At 33.6% G+C, this 21,598-nt stretch overlaps 1 protein-coding gene across 1 annotated transcript in view; it reads left to right on the plus strand.

Annotated features, from left to right (window-relative positions):
• Positions 1-14,803, plus strand: part of PCDH15 (protocadherin related 15) — a 1,748,268-nt gene extending 1,733,465 nt beyond the window's left edge. The window contains exons 34-36 of the mRNA XM_077125289.1: positions 11,210-11,318; positions 12,315-13,210; positions 14,725-14,803. Of these exons, the coding sequence (XP_076981404.1) occupies positions 11,210-11,318; positions 12,315-13,199 (994 nt within the window). The 3' untranslated portion in view covers positions 13,200-13,210; positions 14,725-14,803. The remainder of the gene's footprint in view (positions 1-11,209; positions 11,319-12,314; positions 13,211-14,724) is intronic.
• The last annotated feature ends 6,795 nt before the right edge of the window (positions 14,804-21,598 follow it).

Genomic DNA, 21,598 nt, shown 5'->3' on the forward strand with positions numbered 1-21,598 from the left:
AACTTAGCAGAAATTGAAAAGTCAGTGGCTAACATGTACAGTCAAATAGAAAAAAACAATCCATCCTCACACATTTCAAAACTGGACCTTATTTGCACCCCAGAGCTGGCAAATATGGAAATCACATCTGAACAAAACCAGGAAAATGTGAACAATATTGTTGAGGGATTAGAAAAACAATCTCACCATTAACCTACTTCACTCTTCTGTTGCTCTCCTCTTTTAATTGGACAACCCTTTGGTTGACCATAAACTTGGAACTGAGGCAAATTTGGACATTGAAGGCAATTCCATCTTTTTACCCTTAAAGTTAATGTAATGCTGTTTCATTTCCTATTTTTTTTGGGGGGGGGAGGGGTGATTGGGCCAAGAATCGAACCCCAGTCTCCCACATGGCAAGCAAGCATTCTACCCACTGTACCACTGAATCACTTGGGTACCCTCTTTTCTTATTTTTAATTTAAAGGATTATTACCTTCATCACTGTTAACTCTTTATAGATTTACCTTTTCTTAACTACAAGGTAGCATTTACTTAGCCTAAATTTATTTAAAGGAAATTCTAATTTTTAAAATGGGAATACATGAAAATAAAAGATATGCAATTTTAAATAATGGCTTGTTTGTCATGGTAATGTAGTAATTTTTACTTTTACTTTCTGATCATAGTTTTTATATGAGTGCTCCAGGAATAAAAGCAGACTGTTATCGACAAGCTTAAAAATGTCATAGGTTCGGCAATTTCTTAGAAGACTTTGTGGTTGGTAAGAAGAAATAATACTAAAGAAAAACTTTATGCTTCTAGAAATGGACGAGATGACAGGCAAACAGAATTCCAAAATAAATTTCAGGTGCTATAATATGTAGTCATTTATTTTCTCATAAGGATATCCTTTATTCTGGCTTGCTTTTATCTTTCTAGTATGTTTATAGACTTGGTAAATATTTTCTTTTTCCAACTGCTGTCTTAGAAATTCTATGTGTTTCTCACTGCGCTTTGCCTTTCCTTTTTATAATGAAAATAAATTTTGAGCTGTTGACTTTTGTAAGGCATTTTATTGTTCCCACAGATGTTTAAAATGCTATTTAATTTTGCTTGCTAATTTTGTTATAGCTTCTCCTAAATTATAATTTCATCATAAGATTCTTCTCCAAAGACAATATTTGTTTACCTCCAGTTTAATAAAGAAATTCTAATCAGTTTCATGAATAGAAAGTAACTAAATGTCTACAAAGATTTTTCTAGTGTGGGTTTAATTACTGCTGATTTCATTGATTAAACTAAAGTTTATCAATAATATAAAACCTGCTTTTTTATCAAAATATTTTAAAGTACATTGTTTACTTCAACTCTACTCTTTTTTAGTAACTATGGGTACATCATTAAAACTTAGCCTATAGTATTTGAATGAAATATAAGTACTTTAAAGAAAAAATCAAGAGGAAATATATTTGATGAAATGTCACCAGTTTTATATCATTAATTGCCATTTGTTTTAGGCAAAGTAGATGCAAGTTTGTACTCTGGAAAGTAATTTCTGTAGTCGTAGTAGCTGTTTTCTTATTTTAGAGCTCAACTTCTTGAATTCTTCAGCGCATCAGCTAAGCTGAGCATTGTCTTCTTCATGGAACCCACATTCTCACTGAGCTCAATTCTGCACATATACATATATGTATTTGTTTACACACACACATGCATCTTTAATATATTTGACTATCAAGTAGATTTGCCTGCACAGAGGAATGGACAAAGGTCATGCTTGATAATTACTTTTATAAATTTATTGGTGTAGATTCAGGGCCTTACAATGTATCATTTCAAAGTTTTTATTCAGTTCTTATATTATTTTCTGTGACATTTCTGCAAGAATTTGGTCTGGCATTCTTAGTGAACAAGGCCAGATAAAATACAGACTGTAAGTCTAACTATTTCCATTAGCTCTTCTGCTTCAGATTCTTTTCATCCAATTCAAGAGTAATTTCTTTCTCGGGGTTGAACATGATTTTTTTCTCTCTTTCACTGAAAAACTTCAGTTGGAGTTTTTGTTGGCAGCTCGTCATATGCATGAGAACTTGTGCTAATTGGCGGACTCTGACAAGGTATTACTCACAATTGTGTAAGCATTTAATGCACGTGTGTGTCTTTTCTAAAGGCAATTTCTATCTTTCTAATGTAAAACTGAGAATTCCTTGATCACAAAATCTCTAAATGGTGACCAAGAACATATTATAGGAAATCGAAATAACTATTGTATTCATTTACCTATAGTCATACTAAATTATACCTTTGTACTTTTCTAAAAGAATTTTCATGTTTGCATAATTTTTAATTTTTATTATTATTTTATCCTTTTCAGAAGAAACACCTATACCCATGTTTTCTATTTAATCCATTCTTTTACTGACCCATTATATTTGGAGATTCCTCACTTCAGCACATAAGTCACAGTATCTTCATGAGACCCGTAAAGATTTTCTGCGTACATGGTGGAAAATATCTTTCCCTCCTCAATTCCCTTCAGCAACCTCCTAAATAAATGACTGACAACCAGTCTCTAGAGCAAGAATACCCTTTTGCTCTGCATTTATTATGTCCCAATTAAATGCATGCTGAATTATTAGATATCTTATTTAAAAAGACATAAACAAAATTACCATGCATTTGTCATTATTGTTAGAATTTAAAAGTGGTATAACATGAATAATGAATATACATTGGGCATACATTGTATTAAAAGTTCTTTACATATTATATGAGTGGTTTTATTAGTAGCAACAGGAAGTCATGTTAATTGAAAGCATGCAGCTCATTGTACATGTTGATTTTTAAGTTATTTTCTGCCCTTAAATGAAAGCAAGCAATACTACTAAGCAAATCAAAGGCAATAAAAATTGTTAATGGAAATAGTAGCTCAAATATTATTTTATTTCCCATATTGCTTGTGGAAGAAGGCAGTTTATCCTAGAAAATAAAGGCTAGCTGTAGTTGAACATTTTATATGATGTATGCATTTCAATTGCCATTATTAAAAATTAAATATGAGCTTTACCTTCTTCTACTTTATTTCTAAGGTATACAAATTAAGTAAAATTTGAAAATTCCTAAACAGCTAAAGGCTCTAGAAGGATTATCACTTCCATAAATATTGGCAGAACCATTTAGGCACTCTGCAAAATCCACCACAAAACCATTTTCAATAATAAGTTGCAGATAGAGTTGAGTTGACACTATATTAGCTTTATTACTAACAATTTCAATCAACAAAACCTTAACCGCTTAAGACACTTTCAGACAGATAGACCGACTTTTGTTGCCTAAGGCATTGTGATTTTTTTTTCAATTTTCTACAGATATTGCTTTCTTAGGCTTTAGAAAGTTATTGCTTCATAATTAATCTTCATAGCAGTTGCTTATCACTTCCATTCAACATAGTAAACAGTACCAGTTTAATACTATGTCAACCTATTAAGTAAATAATAAATAGAAATCATTATAATGGATGACATTCAGTCTGGAAAATATTCTATACTCTTTTCCCTCTCAAGTAGTGTCAAATGTTTTATCAACTTGTAGTCCATGAACATTACAAATATTCAGGCAGTATTGAACATTTGGTTGTACCATATCTCTAAATGTTTTCATGCCATGTCTAATAATATATCTAACCCTTCAAAGATGAACTCAAATATTTTGCAGTCATTATTTTAGAATCAAGTTGAAGCAAACAGAAAAGAAATCTTACATACATTTTGAAGGATATATTTTAATAATGGAGATGATTTTCATGCTATACCTATTATTTTCTTCATGTATGAAATCCATGTTTTCCCCAAATGAGTACATTATATGTATCAAGAATTGTCTAGGACAGAGATTGTATAGAATATTTTTTAATCCTAATTGATCATAAAAGAGTCAATATGTATTGTTATATACCAATGAGATAAAACTCTGGAGTGCAGGGTGATAATTGCTTTTAGTAATGCAGGCATGAAACCGTGATCCTCCTGTCTTGATAATTTCACAAAATATATTTCCCACTGGAACATCTTTTAGCAAAAATTACCTTTTCAGTTTTGCTCACATATTTTTAAAAAGCCCTTATCTATAATTCTATTTACTCTGAAATACCAAGATGTTTAATACCGATATCTTTATTTCTGCCTTGCAGGAGAGGTTATGCATCAGAGGTAAGAGTTGTATGGTGTTACATTATGTCTAGCTGACTCAGAAAATATTTGTGTGACAGGTAGTACTAATTTGCATTTTTTCAAAAATGAGGTATTTTATCCTATAAACCTTTAAGTGTGGCATTTATTTTCTCCCTTTATGTTTGTCACTTCTATGTTTTAAGTCTATTTTTCAATGTGAAAACAAAAAACACCTGCTCACCTTTTCAAGAATAAATGAGTTTTTTTGCCTGAATCATCACTAGTTAATATCTTGATGTTCCTCAAATTTCTTTTTCTAGGCTATGAGCCTAATTTAAAAATTGTACAATTACTTAATCTTTGATCTTCCTACCAGATCCAGGATCCATACTATCATCAAATTAGAGCTTTGGATTTTTAAGAATGATTTAAAAAAAATAGGGTTTTAGGAAACCCTGTCCATACATTGTGTTAATGTGATTCTGAGCATTCTGTCCTATAGCATTAATTAGCCACTCATTCAGTGGTTATATCGATGAAGTCATGGAGAACTTAGTATGGTTAGCATGCAGCTTCTCAGTCAAGAGAGTGAAATAAGCATGCAACCTAATTGGTCTCTGTTCTAATTGTTTAGAATGCCTAAGCCCTAAATTTGGAAATCAAGTTGAATGCCTCTAAGAATAACTATTTTTCAGGGATATTTACAATAAATTGAATCAGAGTATTTCTAATTTAAATACCCCCTCCTTTAAATGAGTCCCTTAACTAGACCAATTCACCAACAAAGCATACAAAGCCTAACCCTCCATTTGGATAGTTGTTCTATCAGCCATTTCAGTTGGTTTCACTGGTGAAATTATTGACCAGAGCCTCTCTACCCACCCCCAAATGCTTGTTTTTTACTTTAAAATTCGTGTTGTAGACTTATTTTCCTTCAAAGAGTTAAAGTCCAGAATCATATATCTTGATCCAATCTTGTTAAAATCATTCTACTTTAAAAATTATTATGAAGTAGGCTAATTGAGATCATATTTCCTTTAAATAATTATGGGTGAAGAAGGGAGAAAGAGGCAATCCCTACAAAATCTGAGGGATGAGAATTTCCCTAATCCCAAAAGAATTTCTGAAAACCCACTTAATGCTTGAGTTGTAAGCTATCCACATTTTGATAATAGGAAGAAACGGGGGATATGTCTCAAGTTTGATGGTGAATACATTACAACTTTATCATTATGGAGTTCTGTGTATTCAACCATTTCACCCAGTGAACCTGGTTATATTTAATGTGACTGGGGAGAGAAAAAAAAATAGGGGACAATTTAAAACAAGACTGAGTAGTTGAACATAATTGTGTGACTATTAAACTACTTTTAGAACCATAAATGACACTTAGAACTAAGGAGCTTAAACCAAAAAAATTTATAGATTCCTGCATATGAAGATAAAATTTGCTTTGCTTTGTATATATGTTATATTATACAACAAAATTTTTAAAAAAAATATGAAATTTGATATTAGCAAATCATGAATTAAAACAAATTCACTCTTTATTATTTTGTGTTCCAATATAAAGACTTAGCCAAAATAATAGTTAATGTTTTTCATAGCTGTCACATGAACAATGAATCATTATGACAAGGCAGCCAGTTTTAAGCTGTCAACTTTTTTTATTCTCTTCCCAAGCATAACCTACCCTTTCCATCTGAACTATGTTCTAAATCTTTTTCTGTCTTAATTTCCTTTGGCAGCAACAACAACTGCTGAGGCCTTCTCTTCTTAAATCGGAGGTATCAATTTTCTTTTTCTTTTCAACGTCACTGTTTTCACAATACTTTGTGTGATCTTAAGATCAATCTTACATACAGACAGAGTGGGTGGTTGCCAGTGTGGCATAATTTCACAAAATATAGAAAGGGTTTGATTTCAGTCCTGAAATTAAAACAAACAAGCAAATAAATCTGCATCCTATGCTTACTGGTGGCTGAAATTCCAGTTTCATCTTTGTTACCTGGGAATAAGGCAAATAAGACCTTTGCTCCTATGGAAAAGCAAGATTAGGGAGTGAAATATTCAGGAACCTGATCAGTCACTTGTCTTGGTGAAACTGGATTCATCAGAACTGTTTCTGAGACCAGATTTAGTTTTTAAGGCAAAATTTGGCTGCAAAAGAGACTGTTTTGGAAAAGTGTCTATTTTGAAATGGCCATGATATTTTCTTCTGCAATGACAAAAAAAAATCAGCATTTTAAAACAAATGTATATTATATTTATTTGCTACGTTTATATACCCAAATTCTAAAATAAAATAAAAATAGGGTAAGCTACTTTTAAGTATTTTTTTACTTTGGCTACATTTAGTCATTCATAAGCTCTATTTTTTTTTTTTAAAAAGCATTCTCTTTCATTAAGAACAGAATCCTAACTGCTAAAAAGAGGTTTTTCTTGGTTAAAACATACTCCTTCAAAATACAAGGGTGAGAGGGCAATAGGAATATTAAACTTTTATAAAGTCTGGGGTTAAGATTTGTATGAGAGGGCTCCGTACGCTATTGAATCAGACAAGTTAAGGTTAAAATCTAAATGACGATTAATGCACCCAAGACCTTTAGTCAATATATACATCCTCATGAATATCAGTTCCTCTTTTGTAAAATGGTGGTGGTAATATTTAACTTAGTCCCTAAAGTAGTGGGTAACTATAATAATAAATGTGTAAGCTGATAGTGGCATATATTAGAAAGAACTTCAGTAAATAGTAGTTTTTTTTTTTGTTTTGGGTTCATTAGTATAAGGATATCTACGTGTCAATAAATTACTAAGTTAATGCTCTCTGTCTTTTTTCTGTGGTCAAGAAAAAAAAATCAATTTTAAAAATAACAGAAAGTGTTTGCTCTATGCATAAAATTGCTTTTGAGGATGTTACTCACTGTGATTTTCCAAAATCCAGGCTTCGTCTAGTAAAGGGATAGCAACAGAGGCTGCAAGGAGCAGCCAAAGGGGTCACTGTTCTATTGTCTGCTCAGGTAGACCCAGGGATTGTCAAGGTCACCAGGTCCTGCCTTGATTTTTTTTGAAGGGATGATGTTCTGCCCTTAGTTATAGGTGGTACCAACATCCAAGGGAGACCCTTCAGATTGTTCCCTTCTGCCAGCTCCTATCCCATAGCACTACGGAGGGGCTGATTGAATCTCCCTAAGTTTCCTGAGTCCCTATCTCAGTCTCTTTCATGCTAGTATATTTTATAAGGCAGCTGATGCAAGATATATATTGTAGGTAGCAAGAACTAAGCCTGGTCTTCAAAAAAATTAAAAATGTACATATCTATAATGCAGATGAAAGGAAAAAATAACTCCGATTCTAACATTCAAAATCTGAAATCCCCTAAATTACATTATGTCCCTATAAATATTTGCTTGGATATTTTATTTTCCATCTTTATTAAGATGATGATGATTGAAAGTTACTGAAATTCAACTTCAAACTTTTTGAAGGTCTTTTCTTAGTCTCTGTTCATGTTAGATTACATATGTGGTTTAATCTGATAATTTTGCCAAGTAGTTGAAAAGTATTAGTTCTGAGATCTGTTTGCTTCCTTTAAACTAGTATAATTACATTGGGTTCTAGATACTCCCAAAGTCTAAACTTACCAAGTATTTAGTTTGAATAACTTAAATTCAGACTTTAATTAAATTTACCCCAATTTCTTATGGGTCTTTTTGCCCCCCAGTCCTTGCTATAATAAACACTTTTATAAGAGAATGAAACCTATAGACATACCAGTATGTAAACCATGTTGCACAGCATGATGAATTTTCACAGTGTACACACCCTACGAGTTCTCCAGAAGCCCCTTTTTCTTCTCGATATTACTTCCTTTCCCTAACCATTCACATGACTTGTAACACACATATTAGTTTATCACTTTCTAAATTTATACAAATGGAGTAATATAGTATGTTTGGTTTATGTCAGACTTTTTTCCTCATTGTTGTATTTGGGAGATTCGTTTATGTTGTGTGAAGTTGTAGGGTGTATTTCATGGAGCTTTGCATTGGTTCCAGTTTTGGGTTGTTATTAGTAATGTGTTTTGGTGCTCAAATGTATGCATTTATTTTGGATCTGAGTTGAATTGTTCTGTAAGAAGGTTATGAAGTATGTTTGGCTTTAGGATTACTGTTAAACATTTCCCAAATATTTTAGCAAATTTACAAATTCCTCAGAAGTATATAAGAATTCAGTAGCTTTATGTACTTGAAAACACATGGTAGTGCTGATTTTTAAAATATTTTAGTCATTCTGGTGGATAAACTGAATCAGTTTAACATCAAAGTTGGATTCCCTTTCCACTGGTACACTGTAAAGGTAAACCTTTGTAGACTGCAAAATAATCAGAGTATAAAGGGGACGTGTGTTTGCAAACTTAAGTGACTACAGAATCCAGGGAAGTAATGTAAAATAATGGGGGATTATTGAATGTAAAACAATAGTTCAAAAGGGATACTATGGCAGTTATGGGTATAGATACAAAACAGAATGACTGGTGTCTTAGTTTGCCAGTCTGCTATGACAAATACCACAAACTTGTTTTATCTTAAACAACAGCAGTTTATTGGCTCAGGGTTTTGGAGACCAGTAGTTAAAAATCAAGTCATTGACAAGACCATGCCTTCTCCCTGAAATCTTTAGCACTCTGGTGCTGGCTGTCAGCAATCCTTGGGGTTCCTTGGCTTGTAATTTTATCTCCTATCACAAGGTGATGTCTTCTCCTATCTAGCTTCTATGACTTCCTACAGTAAAATGGATTAAGACCCACCCTCATTTAGTTGTGCCACACCATAACCAAAAATAATAATATCTTTAAGAGGTCCTATTTAAAATGAGTTCACACCCACAGGAATGCAGATTAAAATTAAGATGATATCTGTCTAATCCATCCTACTGCACTTGGGGATACTGTGGTGAACAAGAGAGAATTTGCATGCTGTAAAGAAGCAGTACCAAATAGATTTCTGGCATGTAACAATGTGGGCCCAATATTGCCGTCGTTTTATTTTTCAAGAGAAGACCAAAATCTGGACTTTTCTGTTGCGTGGGATTTCCTGCTTAAAATTGTCAACTATTTCAACTTTGAACAATGATGTTGAGCAAACAAACCACAACAGAGGGTAATTGTAGAAATCCACCACGCAGGCTATGACTTTCCACACTTTTTAAATGCTATTCTGTGCCCTCAAAGGAGGGCTTTTTTTTTTTCCTATTCACTACTATACCTGGATCAACAAAATTAATTCTTATGGATAATATATGATCTTAGAAAAAGTAGCATCCATTTTCCTATTGATACATTTACTAATTTTTCCTCCTTTCCTTCTCTTACTCTGTTGCAAAATTAATTTGGATAAACTTTGCCATTCACAGTACTTCATATATGAAAGTAGAATTAAAAAGAGGAAAGTAAGGAAATTGAATCTAATATTTATCAAAAATCTAGTGTCATATATATGTCTCGGGTAAGGCATATTTCTGTAGAGTAGAGCTTGACAAAATCAGTATTGTCTAGGTTTGGAAATGGAGCTCTTGAAAGACCCTGTGCTTTCATAAATTCCTTTTAAAAATCTTTTAAATCCAGAATTAGCAATATATTTTAAAATGTAAACTTCCTTGGGAATATCATACCTTAATTTATATACTTATTAATGCATAAATGAGCATTACCAAATTCTTTCATAAAAATAATTTGAGTTGCATAGAAGAGCACTAGGTAATAGAAAACTTCTAGCAGGAAATTGAAATGATGCTGAAGATAAATAAAACCATTCTTCATGGCTAAACTCTTGCTAAGAATAGTTAAACTATAGTTAAATATTAACTACACATTGATTGTTTTAAATGATGTCCAAGAGGAAGTTAAAAGCTCATTTACAATTCAAAAGATTTACTATTAGGAAAGCTGGAGGCTTTACTTTTTTCTCCCCTCTGATCTAATACAATCTTATTTCATGTAAAGTAGTTACAGCCAGAAAAAGGCTTGAACGTTTATAGTTAAGTTATGCTTGCCAGACTGTTTTGCTATTCCTCAAATTCTAGGGGTAGAAATCTGACTTTGAGCTGAAGTGTGATAAGAATTTGCTTTCAAATGCAATTTCTCTTTTTGAATAATAGGAGTTATCCATGGAGTCTGGAATTGATCCTGGCCAGGAATATGGACAAGATTATTACAGTTATGAGCATGGGTACATCTTCAGATTTTTTTCCAGTATCTTACTATAGTATTTTAAGAATAGTTGTGAGGTATGAAGTTATTGTTATTCCTAGCATTTGTTTGGTAAATGTCATTTCACCAGTTTTTCCTTTGAAAATATGAATAATGTGACATGATCGCAATTCTGGGAATGAGGTAACAATTATTTAAAGTTATCTAAATGAGAAATAGAAGTCAAACATATTTGCTCAATTCCTGAATTCACCATTTCTTCCTTATGAGATGTTTCACATTTTATTTAACCAAACAGACTCCAGTATTGGCCAGCAGCAATGAAGAAACAGAAAACGTACCTTAGACTCCAGTAGCTACTAGTATTTAAAAGTTCACTTCTAGACACTACAAGTTAACTGTTTTCTAAAACTGCAGTGGGAAAATGTCAACACTAGTACAGACTATGAATGAAATAGACCTTTAATATAAATGTTTGGGCTTTATATTCTGAATGAGCCATTATCCTTTTAGAAAGATCCTCTTTTGTGCCCTGGATTCTTTACTTCATTAAGAAGCCATTAAGCCTTTCTCCTCATTCTGATCTCTCCCAAAATTTATATCATGAATAACTCAACTCTCTTTATTGTTATTCTAGGGTACCACTATGGCAAAAATCATTGGTCATCAGGTAGTAACTCTTACCCTATAGTTTTGTAATTAATTAGTCTACAAGGAGCCTTGTTGTGCTGCATAAATATCTGTGAACTGAATGATGAAGATAAAAAAGGAAACAAAGATCACTCATGGTAGAGTCTACACAGGCCACGTGAAAAATACTTAAAGTTGTAAGTTTCTGTTGCAGGTATGAAATGCCTCGCTACGGGAGTCGCCGCCGGTTGTTACCGCCGCCCGGTCCAGAGGATTATGGTGAGGTGGTCGGTGAGGCTGAGGAGGAAGATGAAGAAGAAGAGGTAATTGCTATATTTTTTGATGTAAGGTAGTATTTCAAAAACAATATTTTTAAACCCTGTATAAATATCAGGCTAAAGAACTTTTCAGTTTTCAGAAATCCTATTTGCCTAATACTTTCTACGTCGGTGTAACGGTACTGACCATTCCATTGCCTTGTCTATGGAGGAAAATTAACTTGAATATGCTTAATTTATTTCCTTCAAAACACTGAACACTTGGGAAAGAGTTACCATTACATCTGTAAAAATTCCATAAACCTAATGCTATAATCACATAAATTAAAATGTATTCTGTCACACAATGGTTACTTTTGTTCCCACGCTATCTACCATTCCAAAAACTCATGAAAAAGTATAGTCTCCATCTTTCAATTAGCAGAAAATAGCATTTATTACCTCCAACGGTCTTGAAGGAATTATGTAATTTGTGTTTAATTGACCACTGGATCATTTTTGTCAAATTCTTATTCTTTGCCTTAAATATTTACTTGGAAAATTTATCTAAAGGTATAATAAATTAATGCCATTGAATCTTTAACCTGCTCAAAATCAAGAAAATATTCAAAATCTTGATAATCGTAAATTCATGAATTAGTTAAAGTTCTTAGACTTTAGTTAAAAGAAATAGATTTTTTTTAAAGTTTTCCAATGTGCAGGGATGAGAGTGGGATGGGATAGTGATTAATCATTTCTCCATTGATTTAAGATAGAAAAAATAAATTTTGAACAGGTCAAACAATGAAAAATTATTAGATGTTGGTATTATGAGGTCTGAGCCAAACTAAAATAATTGGCTTTTTTTTTTATGTCATCTCTGTCCATGTGCAGTGGGGATAAACAGTAGAGAATTGAGTGATTGTTCTCTGAGCCCAGTAATAGAACTGGCGTGAAGCTATTATCACCTTGCAGATACTTTCTGCTTAACGTGTGTGGGACAAGTTCACATCCTAAACATTCCCCAGGCTGACACTTCAATTGCATTTTCATAATTTACAGGACAAGCCAAAGAAAATTAAAAAACCAAAAGTTGAAGTTAGAGAGCCTAGTGAAGAGGAAGAAGTAGTTGTCACTATTGAGAAACCACCAGCAGCTGAGCCTACATACACAACGTGGAGGAGAGCCAGGATATTTCCAATGATATTTAAGAAAGTTAGAGGCCTAGCTGATAAAAGAGGCATCATCGACCTTGAGGGTGAAGAGTGGCAGCGGCGCCTCGAGGAAGAAGACAAAGATTATTTGAAACTAACCCTGGACCAAGATGAAGCTACAGAGAGCACCGTCGAGTCTGAGGAGGAATCCTCGAGCGACTATACTGAATACAGCGAAGAAGAATCCGAGTTCAGTGAATCGGAGACAACTGAAGAGGAATCTGAGTCAGAGACACCCTCGGAGGAGGTGGAGAGTTCTACCCCCAGCTCGGAAGAATCTGAATCCACCGAGTCAGAAGGAGAAAAGGCGAGAAAAAACATTGTGCTTGCCAGAAGGCGGTCTGTTGTTGAGGAGGTCAAAAAAGGCAGAGGTCGAAAAGAGGAGTCACCTGAAGAGCAAGAAGGACCCGATGTAGAAGCAAAAGGAGACCATCCAGAAGGAGAAAGTGAACCAGCCCCGGTGGAAGAACCCACAGACCTGGAAGCTCAAGACGCCCCTGAGGAGGGCAGTGAAGAATCAGCTTCAGTGGAAGGAGCTGTGGAAAGTGAGGAGGAATCAGAACCAGTCAGCAGTAGCAGTAGCAGTGGCAGTGGCAGTAGCAGTAGCAGTAGCAGCGAAAGCCAGTCTGGAGGTCCTTGGGGCTTCCAGGTACCAGAATATGACCGAAGCAAGAATGCACACCAAAAGAAGTCTCCAGGAGTGAATTCTGAAGGTTACAACACAGCACTTTAAAAGAAATCACAGTAGGTGGGAGTTGTGCAGTGATGAGTGCTCTTGTGTGCGGTGCCTTCTGTGTGTTCTCTCAAGTGAGCCTTGGAGGAGAGGAAATTGATCATGATTTGGATCTGACTTAAGATCAGAAGCATGCCAGAAAAGTGAATATATATGCTACTGAACTGGATTTGTATATTACAAATGTAAGGGTAAAACTGACTGATCTTTGCTATGTTAGTAAGTTGAAACACAGCATCAGTTAATCGTTCATTTTTTCCCAGTGGGATTTCTATTAAAAAGCAATGTCGAAAAACAAGCAAACAAACAAAAAACCAAACCAAAACAAAAAAACAATGTTGCATTATATAATATCAGTGATGCCTTTCCTATCAGAATGGATGATATGAATGAATATATATACATATATGTCATATATATATATATATATATATATTAGAAGTTTTTGTGTCATCCTTACAAAATAAACACTTAGGACAAGCTGCCACAAATGAGATCTTTAAAAGTCTACTCTTGCATATATGTACATTTCCACTGGCAAATGCATTATGAAAAATAGGAATTTTTCAAATAAGTTTGTATTCGACATTCACAATATTAGGTGTTAAATAAATTTTTAAAAATTTAAAAAACTGTTACTATTTCTTTTCTGTTCTGAATGTAATTTAAAGTGGATTTTGAAAAATTTTGAATTGTAACATACATAATATTTTTCTGAGTGAATAAATGCAATAATGTGAAATATTATCTAGAATCAAAGACTGTGGCTACTTTAATGCAAACTATGGATAAAAATGCAATATTACTTTGAGAATAACATAATATTGTTTAACTTTTCCTCCTGGCCATTTTTAACATGGATCAGTAGAAGTGAAAAAAAATTCAATGAAAATATCCATTGCATTCCAGTTGCTTACAATAGGGAAGTTTAGAATAGATATATTTCAATTCTGTGTTCTACTAAAGTGAATTTTGAGGGTTCTGTCAAAATGGGATGACCCAGAAAACCAGTAAATAAATGCATTAAATTATACAAAATATTTGGCTAAGAATGGAGAATGAATTAGAAGCTAGAATTGTGGTTTTAAAAATACCTTTAAAATATTATAAACATAAGCACTGGTATGAACAGAACATACTTTTATTATGGGTACCTTTCAAACTCACTTTCTAAAACAGATAGCAGCTGTCAAACAATGGATCTGATCCCTAGTGAAATAGTAATAATATGCATTCTGTTCTGCTTGTTTGTGTGTGTAGACCTGTAATTTGAGTGCTTTCTAGAATGTCTACTTCCTAACTCAGCAAAACTTTTTTCAGATGTTAAGCTCTAAAGCCAATGCTTTATTGGTGGAAAAGAAAAGAAACTGTGGTTAAGAGAGAGTTGCTTCCCTCGAACTTTCTTGAGCTATTCACCTTTGATAGCTTTCCAATGGTGTGGTTTTGGATTTACACATACATTGAAGTCAGTGTCTTTAATTCGCTTGATAGTGACTCACGTGGTGTTTTTGGTTTTTTTTCACAGTGGGCAAGAAAAAGAATGATCAAATTGGTTGTTGATCGAGAGTATGAGACCAGCTCAACTGGAGAAGACAGTGCTCCTGAATGTCAGAGAAGCCGTCTTCACAATCCTAATGTGCACAGTAATATCAACGGCAATATATACATTGCGCAGAATGGTTCTGTGGTTAGAACCCGCCGTGCCTGCCTCACTGATAATTTAAAAGTTACTTCCCCTGTCCGACTGGGGAGGCACTTTAAGAAACTAGACAAGTTGGCAGTGACTCATGAGGAGAATATCCCCCTGAACACGTTATCCAAGGGACCATTTTCTGCTGAGAAGCTGAACACAAGGCCACCCCTGGTGAAGTTTGCGCCCTGCCCTGTGGGGTCAGACAGTACAGCGGTGAGGCCGTTGGGCAACAGGCTGAAAAGCACAGGTGAGCAGGAGTCTGTGGGTGACAGTAAGAACACGAAGGAGGCTTTGGAATTCCCCAGCGACCACACGCAGTCAGACGAGGAAGAGCTGTGGATGGGCCCCTGGAACAGCCTCCATATACCAATGACCAAACTGTGACCGATTTTTAAAAAGTTATTTTGATTTTTACTTCAGTTTGTAATAAACTGTGCTTTTTATTGTCACTTGAAAATAACAAGGTATAGAATTTATATCATGCACACAAGCTAAAACTTTGAACAATAGGCTTTAAAGTTTAAAAGGAGACAGATTTGCACTCACATTTGTACCAATTAATTGTTCTTCCCAGAAAACTTTTTTGGACAGACCCTCAGTACAGTAAATAACATTCCACTTAATTTAGCAGTTTTGTTGGATTTTGATTTTTTTTTCATTTTAATAAAAAAGAAATAATTTACTAAATAATCATTTACATTTTGTTGAGTTCCATAGACTCCACTTCATGTCTCGCTCCAGAGCACCTTTCTGTGTATGTCATCTTATTTTCATAAAGAAATGGGAAATATTTATATTGGAAGATTTTTACAAGTAACAAGTTTATACAATTGCTGTCTACACTGTCTTGATTTTTTACATGAAAGAGAGAATTGCAGAGTTTATGAGTGTAATAGAAAATGTGGAATCTTCTGTAAATTATTTTGAATCATAAACTTATTTTCCTTTTTCAATATAATTTTTTCAGAGTTTCATATATGTAAATGTTGACTTTTCTAGGAACACTTGAAGTCCTTATCTTCCTTACTCATATCATCTACAATTTTCCCTGTTGCCACCCCTTCACACACACACACACACACACACACACACACACTCTATCCAGAGCAAACATAGATAATTTAGTTTAGCCACTCAGAGTTACATGATTTTTTGGATCATCACAGAAATCTCACCTTCCATGATAGGCAATAATGCATCTAAAACCACAGTTTATGTGTGGAAGACATGGTGAGGTCAAAGCAGTCTCATACTGTTGTCATTGGACATGAATATTTTATAAATTCAACATAAAGGAATTGGAATAGTCAAGAGGTTATATAATATGTGAAATGCTATATATTCATAACTTCAAATGTACTTTATCTAATTTCTCCCAACTCCAGTTTATTTATGGGATATTTCAAAACACATAATATTTATATATGTAAGGTGAAGTACCAAAAAAAGATTGCTTGGGCATATTTTATCAAAGAATATAGCCATGATTTTTCACCATTGAACAAAGCACAGGGTTTCACTATTAGTAGAAACTAAAACAAAATATCATTTAAAAAAGCAAACCTTGCCTTGTGTGCTACATGCTCACCAGATGTAAAAAGGATGAAACATTGTAGCTTAAGATAATTCTAAACCTTATTGAATATGATTTAATATGCTATAAATATAGTTCACATCAAATTTTGCACAGGGTTGACCAAGTTCAGATTTCATTAAAATTCTTCCATGCATGTTTATTATAGGGCTGGAAAACTGAATAATGTACTACTATTATTTATTCCCTTCTCACATGTTTCATATTTTTAAAATATTTTATTATAATGCTATTTCCTTATTTGGAAAGTGAATGAAGCTATACGAACATAAATTGCCAACTTATATGGGCAGATATGTTTTTATTTCGGATTTCAAAAAATATTTGAGGTCAAATGCAATAACATCTCATTTATCTGACACTCTTGGAAATGCATTCTATATCCTTGATAGCAAAACTATCAGCATCAACTGGGAACTTCTTAGAAATATAGACTCCTGCCCCCTACCCTCAGGTCTACTACCTGAGAATTTACATTTTCATTTTATCCCCAAGTGGTTTATATGCATAATAATTTTGGAACAGTAAAGATCTATACCATTGAACTTCACTGATATCTAGGGCTCTCTCTTTCAAGCACCAAAGCAATTTTTTCTCCATATAAAATGTTTTGGATAGAAGTTAGATTAAGCATATCATATTTTGCTGTGAACTCAATCCAAGATCACTGATCATAATTTAATATTTTCTTTATGGCCACAGGGTCAACTCAACTAGCATCTCATCATAATCACTCTAAATATGACTTTGTATTTATTTCCTCTTCCTTCAATTTCAAGCTGTGATATTTAACTTATTTTATTGCTATGTCTCTCTCTACAATTTCTCTTCCAATTTATTGTGTCTAAGCTCTTGGAGGGATAAAAGTCTGTGTATTTGTTTATTTTGCTTGTTGTTACGGAGAAAGTGTTAAGCGTGAGATAGGGATCAGATATGTGATCTGATCAAGCAAAATCTTTGTGATTCTCAGAAGCTTTCTTTGGTCATTATTGGAATCCGAGCACTGTTCTGGAAATCTGCTGTTGGCAGAAGACTAATGCCCTGATTTATGAGATGTAACTTTTTTAAAGTTCATTTTTTACAAGGCAATGTACAAAATTTTGCCAGCTACTTAGCAAACACATTTCAACAATTTCAAGTTGATCAGTTCAGGAAAAACAATCATAAAAATCTATTCCTAAATTAATATGAGATTGCATATAGTTAAGCAATGTTTACACAGAGTAACCAAATCACATATCTGGTTGGTACACTTTAAGGCAAAGAATACACGGCAGCAAAAATACAAATAACTTAATAAATATATCTGGACCAATTGAATTGTTATTTTGATAGTGCTTTCACTATTCTATAAAGTCTTGACTCAGGAATTAAAATTGTGGAACCCAGGGAAGATATCCAAGTATGTTTAATCTGAAGATACTTCACAGATATGATTTTTCTATGTAAATGTTTATAATGTTTATAAAATAATTAGTGAAATTATTTTTCCTAGATAGGCATAGCTTTCAACCAGGCAGAAAAACCAGCAGATATTGGTTGATTAAGGTAAGAGCAAGCTTATATGACTATAATATTGTTAAACCTGTTGATTTCAGGAAAAGCTCTTTTGGGCATGAAGGACAAGGGGAGATAAATAGAAAACAAGGGGACAAGGACATTTGTGACCTGATGACCATAAAATTGCAGATTCTAATCTTCTCTCTCTCAACTTGTGTTTTTCATTAATTACAGCCTCTAGGAGTTGTCATATAATTACAATTGAAGGTTGGCCAAAAGCATATTTTCAAAATGCAGAAAAAATTGTCTTGAATTTTATATGTGATATGCTATTCATGCTATTAGATCACATTGTTTACAGGGATATAAAAACATAAATATTTATTCTAAATGGTTCTTCCAAACGGGACCAGGTAGTTACTATTAAAATATTGGTGGCTCAGTGACAGAGTTCTCGCCTGTTGTGCTGGAGATTCTGGTTCGATTCCCGGTGTCTGCCCATGCATTAAAAATATATATATATAGTTAATAATACATGTCTCTTAGAGCCAGGAAAAACTTGAGGGCTAATATATTGGCTCTTGAGGGGAGGCATTTTCTTTTTCTTTCAGTTCATGAGTCTTGCTATTTCTTTTGCTCTGCTCCACTTCTTGCACTTTATACATAAGTGGGTGTATACCACTTTAATTAATTAGTAAAATAAGCAGAAAGTGCTAATAATCTCTTCTCAGGACAGATGCCTATTGGTGCCTGCAATTTAACACAGAGATAAGGCTGAGATGGGTTCAAAATAATATGTAGGTCCTCAATTACTTCTTTTTTTTTTTTTTGCTTTTTTTTTTTTGCATGGGCAGACACCAGGAATCGAATCTGGGTCTCTGGCATGGCAGGCGATAACTCTGCCTGCTGAGCCACCATGGCCCACCCTCAATTACTCCTTATTGCTAACATTAGGTTATTTTCAAATGATAAGGTGAATTCTTTTGTTCTACCTTTTTTTCTTTTTCATTCATTGGTCTTGATTTCTATGATAACAATCTCCTTTTCAGATTGGTATTATCTTTTTCATTGCACATGTATGGAAGACTTGAACCTTGTCTGGAGGTTGGAAAATTATCAACATATTCACTGCTTTCACAATTTCTTTATCTAAACACCTATTCTTCCTTAAAAAATATTATGTTACTGTATGAGGAATATGAATTAGAAAAGTTAAGTTAAATGCATTGTTATTCACTTCACAATGTTTCAAAAATAAATTTCCATTTGAAAAATGATTTCTTATTATTTTGTCAAGTGGGGATAAAAATCAGAAACTATTTCCCATTTAAATATTTAGTATTTCAGTTTGATAATAATAAGAAAATCCTGCTCTGCAAACTCTTATCTTAATGTGAAGAAAAGAAGTGCATTTAAAACCTTGTGTCATTTCTTTCTCCATTTCAGTTTGTACTGTACTTATGCCACCAAGTTCTAAGAAGAGTGGTGGCTCTTTCCTAACATACCTCCCCTCCATTTGTAAAAATATAATCACTAAGGTTTTCATACATAATCAACATAGAAATGACAGCTCTTGCTGTTATATATATTCTCATATGTCAAAAAGCATAATCACCGTGAAGTTACATATATTTCTTTTAACATGTTTCAAAGACACATAATTTACATCTACTTATCTCTAGATGTCTCCATCAGTCTGTGAGTCCATGTACCTCACTATATTGCAGAATAAAGGCCTAACTGGGGTCTTCCCTATCCTTTTTTCATATCCATTCTTCCACTCCTCCTCACACCATGAAATATGCTCATCTTTCCCCCACCACATATGACTTGCCTAATTTTATGATGTAGCTTATGATGTAATTTCAATTGTCTGGTATTTCAAACAGGATTCGGGAAAATAAGCATTCCAGAGCAACAATCTTGAGTACAGAATTTTTGACCCTCAGTCATCCTTTCTACCTATAACAGAGCAGAATCTTACTTATACCTGGATCTCCATACCCAGAACTCTTCTCCTCATAACCAACAGTTGTTGAGAAAAAATAATTGTCTTTGACTTTTTGGAATTAATTCTATAGCTGTCACTGTATAACCCTGGACCAGGCATTTCGTGATTTACCATATTGGAAAATGACAATAATAATAATAATAATATCCACCTCAGTTAAAAAATAAAATAAAATATTTAACCTGAATATTTTGCCATCTCCATAATACTATAAGTAGAGGACAGAAGATTAGTAAGTGAACTTGGTATTCTTCTCAAATATGACCAGCTATTAATATTTTACTGGTGAAACAAGTAGCAATTTAATTCATCTATTCCACAAAGTAGATAGTCTAAGCTATGAGAAAATACATTTTCCCATAGTACGAATAAAATTACCTGTTTTTGGGCGGGCCGCGGTGGCTCAGCGGGCAAAGTGCTTGCCTGCTATGCCGGAGGACCTCGGTTCGATTCCCGGCCCCAGCCCATGTAACAAAAACGGAGAAACAGAATACAATAAAACAAGAAAATGTTTAAAAATGTTTCCCTTTCTTCCTTCCTTCCTTCCTTCTATCCTTCCTTCCTTCTCTCTGTCTTTCCTTTAAAAAAAAAAAAAAAAAAAATTACCTGTTTTTAAAGGGAATAAAAATAATTTTTAAATTTATGAGTTGGCCTGCCAGCTTATTTTTTTTTTTTAATTGCTGTTAAAGGAGCACCATGCAAAGCCTGTGCTTCAAAGAGGACAGTTTTCTATCTGTCAATATGAGGGAGTTTTGAGAAATGTATCCTGAAATATATCTCCTATCAATCTAAGTACTTAATCTAAATGCACCTTTGTTGTAGGAGAATGGCTGAATTAACAACTCTTTTGGATTGGCTGTGAAAAACAGTTTTCATCAAACTCGAACCTAAACCTAACTGTTTTTTCTTCTTAATTTCAACAACATGACTAACACAGATGAGCACACTGACAAAAAGTTGTTCTGAAACTTCAATATCTATTACTCTGCATGTTCTGCTCCTTTTACTTTCTATTCCCTATCAGATTTATTTACCTTGCCATCTCCTATAAAAGAACTGCTTTTCTAATCATATGAAAATATCAACTATAGTCCAAAAGAGAGAGAACAAGGAATTTTAACCATTTTGAATATATGTAAGATGATAGTGTCAATGTCTACTTATAATAATTGTTACTTTAATTACATACACATATTTAAATTCTCTTAAATAATACAATGCATTACTATAAAAATATTGCTTTCTTTTAGGCTCTCATCTGCCCTCATTTTAGTTATATTATTAAATTCATCAACAGGATCAGTTGTTTAACTTAAGGCACTTTCTGAATCTGTGTGTGGGGTAGTCACTATGCGTTTTTCCACAGGTGAAGGTATACATTCCTATAACATTAAAACAGTTGTTGTTGATTTGAAAGAGAATAAAAACATATACTCCTGAGGCAAGAAATGCACACCTTTTAAAAGTAAGGCATGTTTATTGTATGCCTTTTAACTCTAGCCTTTAATGGTGTTTTTTATGCATGTATAATTGAGCTTATCATAACCATAATCTGTTTGGAGAGTAATAAGTATTGTCTAGAAACAGTGGATCTAAAGAGC

The sequence above is a fragment of the Tamandua tetradactyla genome, chromosome 13 (assembly GCF_023851605.1).
Source record: "Tamandua tetradactyla isolate mTamTet1 chromosome 13, mTamTet1.pri, whole genome shotgun sequence".
Lineage (NCBI taxonomy): Eukaryota > Metazoa > Chordata > Mammalia > Pilosa > Myrmecophagidae > Tamandua > Tamandua tetradactyla.